The sequence below is a fragment of the Notolepis coatsorum genome (assembly GCF_963971535.1).
Source record: "Notolepis coatsorum genome assembly, chromosome: 10".
Lineage (NCBI taxonomy): Eukaryota > Metazoa > Chordata > Actinopteri > Aulopiformes > Paralepididae > Notolepis > Notolepis coatsorum.
In genome coordinates, this window is record NC_140174.1 from 120,558,321 (window position 1) to 120,565,820 (window position 7,500).

The 7,500-nt window shown below is 40.7% G+C and overlaps 1 protein-coding gene across 1 annotated transcript in view; it reads left to right on the forward strand.

Annotated features, from left to right (window-relative positions):
• The window catches only part of dock8 (dedicator of cytokinesis 8), a 334,288-nt gene that overhangs the window by 229,512 nt on the left and 97,276 nt on the right, over positions 1-7,500 (forward strand). Inside the window, 3 exon segments of the mRNA XM_084323164.1 lie at positions 4,574-4,616; positions 4,619-4,731; positions 7,123-7,223. Coding sequence (XP_084179290.1) covers positions 4,574-4,616; positions 4,619-4,731; positions 7,123-7,223 — 257 coding nt within the window.

Genomic DNA, 7,500 nt, shown 5'->3' on the forward strand with positions numbered 1-7,500 from the left:
AATTGGACGATACGAAATTGGGATGGGAGAAAAATAGAAAATGCGAGAAAAAGTGGATAAAAAAAAAGAACGTTGATCGGCTCAGCTGACCGACTAAATCTAAATGACACCATTCACCATCGTAGCCTATACTAATAACAGCATTGCATTCGCCTATCAACCGGTTTTAATATACAAACAGAAACAGTAGCATGTGCATCTTTTAGATCAATTAGGCTATGAAAATTAGGCTTCCTATAAATATAAAAAGGAATTAAATAAGAATGGTTTGCTTCAATTAAAAGAATAAAAGTATTTTATAAAAAAAAAATAAAAAAAAATGTATATATATTTTTTGATTTTCTGACATGAAAATTGAATGTGGAGACTGGCATCGACTATAGAAAATTCGATCCCATCCCTAGTCTCTACCTTTCACATCACCACGCAGAAGGTGCAGCTTGCCACTCCCACGGTTTCAGTCACCAGGAGTTCTGCCAAAAAATGGCAACAACAAAATAATAATAATAATGATAATGATAACGACCCAAAGGCAGATGTTTAAATCTGAGCTTCAGTTTTCCATCAATCGATCATCAGCTGTAGCCCGGCGGTCTCTCTCTCTCTCTCTCTCTCTCTCTCTCCCTCTCCCTCTCCCTCTCCCTCTCCCTCTCCCTCTCCCTCTCTCTCTCTCTCTCTCTCTCTCTCTCTCTCTCTCCCTCCCTCTCCTCTCTCTCTCTCACCCTCCCTCTCTCTCCCCTCTCTCTGCTCTCTCTGTCTCCCTCCCCTCTCTCTCTCTCCCTCTCTCTCTCTCCCTCTCCGCCGCCTCGTTCATCAATACCCCGGTGTGTAAATCAATGTGCAGACGCCGAGAGGACGACCGCGGGATCAGAACATGTTTTAATAAACGTCTCGGAGTCGTTCCGCGAGACTCAGCACTGTTTAACTACAATGTGTTTTATTGCATATTAAAAAATTCTAAAAACCCGTTCCAATCTTCTAAGTTCGCCGCAAGACAATTCCCTGTCTCTTGTGAATAATAAAGTTGTATTGTACTACATCGCTTGATAAACGAGCGCCATTCTCTCCTTCTCTGATATCCGCCGGGTAATGTGTTGGAGAGTTATCCAGAGAGACGGTGGTTTCTCTTCCCCTCTCGTAAAGAATCTATACTTTAGCCCTCGAGGAGAATAACCACCGTCTGTTTTGGGAAACGACGGGATGAACAACACTTTCTCACCGTCGGTTCATCCGTTCAAGTTTCAAGTTTTATTTGTCACGTATAACCCTTTCACTGACCACAACTACAGAAGGTTAACCCTTTCACTACCACACTACAGATGGTTAACCCTTTCACTACCACACTACAGAAGGTTAACCGTTCACTACCACACTACACTACAGAAGGTTAACCCTTTCACTACCACACTACAGAAGGTTAACCCTTTCACTACCACACTACAGATGGTTAACCCTTTCACTACCACACTACAGAAGGTTAACCCTTTCACTACCACACTACAGATGGTTAACCCTTTCACTACCACACTACAGAAGGTTAACCCTTCACTACCACACTACAGATGGTTAACCCTTTCACTACCACACTACAGAAGGTTAACCCTTTCACTACCACACTACAGATGGTTAACCCTTTCACTACACACTACAGAAGGTTAACCCTTTCACTACCACACTACAGAAGGTTAACCCTTTCACTACCACACTACAGATGGTTAACCCTTTCACTACCACACTACAGAAGGTTAACCCTTTCACTACCACACTACAGAAGGTTAACCCTTTCACTACCACACTACAGAATGTTAACCCTTTCACTACCACACTACAGAAGGTTAACCCTTTCACTACCACACTACAGAAGATTAACCCTTTCACTACCACACTACAGAAGGTTAACCCTTTCACTACTACACTACAGAAGGTTAACCCTTTCACTACACACTACAGAAGGTTAACCCTTTCACTACTACACTACAGAAGGTTAACCCTTTCACTACTACACTACAGAAGGTTAACCTTTCACTACTACACTACAGAAGGTTAACCTTTCACTACCACACTACAGAAGGTTAACCTTTCACTACTACACTACAGAAGCTTAACCCTTTCACTACTACACTACAGAAGGTTAACACTTTCACTACTACACTACAGAAGGTTAACCTTTCACTACTACACTACATAAGGTTAAACCTTTCACTACTACACTACAGAAGGTTAACCCTTTCACTACTACACTACAGAAGATTAACCCTTTCACTACTACACTACAGAAGATTAACCCTTTCACTATCACACTACAGAAGGTTAACCCTTTCACTGCCACACTACAGAAGGTTAACCCATCCACTACCACACTACAGAAGGTTAACCTTTCACTACCACACTACAGAAGGTTAACTTTTTCACTACACACTACAGACGGTTAACCTTTCACTACCACACTACAGAAGGTTAACCTTTTCACTACTACACTACAGAAGGTTAACCTTTCACTACCACACTACAGAAGGTTAACCTTTTCACTACCACACTACAGAAGGTTAACCTTTCACTACCACACTACAGAAGGTTAATCTTTCACTACTACACTACAGAAGGTTAACCTTTCACTACCACACTACAGAAGGTTAACCTTTTCACTACCACACTACAGAAGGTTAACCTTTCACTACCACACTACATACGGTTAACCTTTCACTACCACACTACAGACGGTTAACCCTTTCACTACCACACTACAGAAGATTAACCTTTCACTACCACACTACAGAAGGTTAACCCTTTCACTACTACACTACAGAAGGTTAACCCTTTCACTACTACACTACAGAAGGTTAACCCTTTCACTACTACACTACAAAAGGTTAACCCTTTCACTACTACACTACAGAAGGTTAACCCTTTCACTACTACACTACAGAAGGCTAACCTTTCACTACTACACTACAGAAGGTTAACCTTTCACTACCACACTACAGAAGGTTAACCTTTCACTACTACACTACAGAAGGTTAACCCTTTCACTACTACACTACAGAAGGTTAACATTTCACTACTACACTACAGAAGCTTAACCTTTTCACTACTACACTACATAAGGTTAAACCTTTCACTACTACACTACAGAAGGTTAACCCTTTCACTACTACACTACAGAAGATTAACCCTTTCACTACTACACTACAGAAGATAACCCTTTCACTATCACACTACAGAAGGTTAACCCTTTCACTGCCACACTACAGAAGGTTAACCCATCCACTACCACACTACAGAAGGTTAACCTTTCACTACCACACTACAGAAGGTTAACTTTTTCACTACCACACTACAGACGGTTAACCTTTCACTACCACACTACAGAAGGTTAACCTTTCACTACTACACTACAGAAGGTTAACCTTTTCACTACCACACTACAGAAGGTTAACCTTTTCACTACCACACTACAGAAGGTTAACCTTTCACTACCACACTACAGAAGGTTAATCTTTCACTACTACACTACAGAAGGTTAACCTTTTCACTACCACACTACAGACGGTTAACCTTTCACTACCACACTACAGAAGGTTAACCTTTTCACTACTACACTACAGAAGGTTAACCTTTTCACTACCACACTACAGAAGGTTAACTTTTCACTACCACACTACAGAAGGTTATACCTTTCACTACCACACTACAGAAGGTTAATCTTTCACTACTACACTACAGAAGGTTAACCTTTTCACTACTACACTACAGAAGGTTAACCTTTTCACTACCACACTACAGAAGGTTAACCTTTTCACTACTACACTACAGAAGGTTAAATGCAAGCAATTGTTTCTTCTGCCACAGAAGGATGGTGTTTCCTCTTCACATCTTCTCCCTCCGGCTAATATCTGTCGTCTTTGTTTTAGTCAGAACTTCTCTGTTTTAGTCAGAACTTCTCTGTTTTAGTCAGAACTTCTCGGTTTTAGTCACTTGTCTGTTTTAGTCAGAACTTCTCTGTTTAGTCAGAACTTCTCAGAACGTCTCTGTTTTAGTCAGAACTTCTCTGTTTTAGTCAGAACGTCTCTGTTTTAGTCAGAACCAGAACTTCTCTGTTTTAGTCAGACTTCTCTGTTTTAGTCAGAACCAGAACTTCTCTGTTTAGTCAGAACTTCTCTGTTGTCAGAACGTCTCTGTTTTAGTCAGAACTTCTCTGTTTTAGTCAGAACGTCTCTGTTTTAGTCAGAACGTCTCTGTTTTAGTCAGAACTTCTCTGTTTTAGTCAACATATCTGTGTTCTGTCTCTGTGTTAGTCAGAACTTCTCTGTTCACAACCTCTCTGTGTTCCTCTTGTCTTGGTCAGAACTTCTCTGTTCACAACCTCTCTGTGTTCCTCTTGTCTTGGTCAGAACTTCTCTGTTCACAACCTCTCTGTGTTCCTCTTGTCTTGGTCAGAACTTCTCTGTTCAGAACCTCTCTGTGTTCCTCTTGTCTTGGTCAGAACTTCTCTGTTCACAACCTCTCTGTGTTCCTCTTGTCTTGGTCAGAACTTCTCTGTCACAACCTCTCTGTGTTCCTCTTGCTTGGTCAGAACTTCTCTCGGGTAAAGATGCAGGTGACCATGTCTCTGGCCTCTCTGTGGGAAAGTCCTCCGACTTCCAGGAGGAATATCTGCGTCGCTCGCTACGCACCATCCTGGCCTACGCAGAGGAAGACCTGGAGATGAAGGGCACCCAGCTGCCCTCGCAGGTACCCCCCCCCCCCCCCCCCCACACACACACATGTGACTGCGACCAGCGATTGTGACCACATGTCTCCATAGCTGGCTAGTGTATTACTATATACACTGAGGACATCTAGCTAGCTAGTGTAAAATGTATCTCTACCCACCTGTCTGTACACACCTGCACATAAATAAACTGCTGTCAGGCGATTAAATTTTTTTATCCCAATTAATTACAGGATTTGTAATGAATTAATCTAATTAATCGCATTTTAATCGCATAACCATTTTATGCCACTATATTCTATAATCATATTCAAATTGCATGTGTCCGGATGGCAGAATTCAGTACTGTATCTACAAAACCTTTGTTTAATCATCTTCCTATTATTAATTTGCTTAGATTTTTCAGGTCTGGTCCATTTTAGCATGGTGTTATTCACAGTCAAAGATAAAAAAAAAATGTATGATATCTCATTGGTTCATTACATTTACTCAAGCCTAGTAACAACACAGTATTTCTGACATGGGAATACATTACCTGAGATCCATAGATGTCCCTAAAATCAGATACAAGAACATGCAAATGGGCCATATAAAAAAAGTCTGTAAATGTTTATTCTACGTTCTTATGGAATGAATGAGATAAAAAAATTATTAATCTTTTTTTGTTTATATTAATTTTGAGTTAATTTTCATAACGCGATAATTCGCTGTGTAATTAATTAATCTAATTAACGCAATAAACTGACAGCCCTAAAATAAACCTTTTACATATCTGTAGATACTATATCTATGTAAAACCTCTTAATTTAGAGATAGCGGCGATAGCGGCTCTCAAAGATGGTCTAGAAAGTACGACCCCCCAGCCACTCCTTCACTTGAATAACATTAACATAATATGTCAGACTTGTGAAAATAGCTGTTATAAAAGCTTAACTACAAGCTACTTAGAACCTTGCAGCCAATAGAGATATTCTATATATTTTAGTAGAAGAATAAAATAGAATATAGTCTTTATTGTCCTTATACTTCATACAATGAGATAAAGATATATATATTAGGGATGCTCGATATTGGCTTTTTACCGATACCGATATTCCGATATTGTCCAACTCTTAATTTCCGATACCGATATCAACCGATACCGATATATGCAGGGTTTCCCACCCCAAAAACGGAATAATTTCAGGTAACTAATAATTTCACTGGATATATATATAACAAATAGTTATTGTTTTTTTCTTTTTTTAAACCGATACCGATATTTTCCGATATCACATTTTACTGCCGATATCGGCCGATATATCGGTCGGACGATAATATCGGACATCCCTAATATATATATATAGTAGTGCTGTCATGTAACAGATATTTACTTGAGTAAATCATGGAATTAATGTAAATCAACACAAAGAAAGTATATTTAGATTCAAAGACTATTTTAATAGCTTTCTATATCCACGGCGCTAACAGAATAAAACAACCCAGGCCTATGTTAAAGTGCAGATTGGCTTAGAGGACGATAATGTCTGTATGAACTACCAGTAATATAAATCATATTAACAACAAAAATGTGTTCCATCTTCATGTCAGATGATTTTCAAAAGGTGCATGAGTCAGGCGGCTAGGGGTGCAGTGGCAAGGCACTCACCACCAATGCTGGAGACGCTGGGTTCGAGCCCAGCTCTCCACATTGTTTTCAGTTTGGCTGGTCGTCCGTACTAATACAATTGGCAGTATTAGGGGGTGGGAGCTGATGGGTGGGGATCGGACGTTGTGGACAGCGACTCCTACAGGTCGGTTGGTGCGCCTGCGCAGTAGAATCAGGAAGCGACGGGGCGGCGTCCCTCCAAAGCGCAGACCCCGGACGCTGAAAGATCGCGCTGCGCAGGTGAAAAGATCGACGGCTGCTACCTCGAGTACCGGAGGGGACTCGTGCAATGTACAGTATGGCTCGTCCACATACAGCTGGCTTGTGGGAGGCATGAAACAGCGTTCGAGATAGGGGAGGGTTGAATTGGACGATACGAATTGGGATGGGAGAAAAATAGAAAATGGGAGAAAAGTGGACAAAAAAAAAAGTGCATGAGTCGATGCAAAAAAAGAACAAGCAACTATACTGCTGAAAGTTCAGAACGTTGAAGATTTTTCACTCTAGATTAATCTAGATACATTTATTTTAATGCTTTAAATAATTTAAATGAATCTCCAAAGTAAAGCATTAACTTTGACAGCCCTAATATATATATATATATATATACACACACACACACACACACATATATATACTTACGCACACACACATATACTTACACATACATACATACATACACTGTATACTGTACTTACACATATACTTCTAGAGATGTATAGCTACACATCTAGAGCCTACAGCTGCTGTTGTGGATATTTAGGTGGAAGAACTCCTGCGAAACCTCAACAGTATTCTGTCAGATACCGTCAAGATGAGGGAGTTCCAGGAAGACCCAGAGATGCTGATGGATCTCATGTACAGGTTAGTCAGTCAGTCAGTCAGTCAGTCTGTCTGTCTGTCTGTCTGTCTGTCTGTCTGTCTGTCTGTCTGTCTGTCTTCTGTCTGTCTGTCTGTCTGTCTGTCTGTCTGCTTGTCTGTCTGTCTGTCTGTCTGTCTGTCTGTCTGTCTGTCGTCTGTCTGTCTGTCACATGACCGTGTCTGTCTGTCTGGTAGGGGTGTAAAGGTACACGTATCCGTACTGAACCGTTTCAGTACTGGACCTAAGGTTCAGTACGGCTGTGTACCGAACGAATACAAC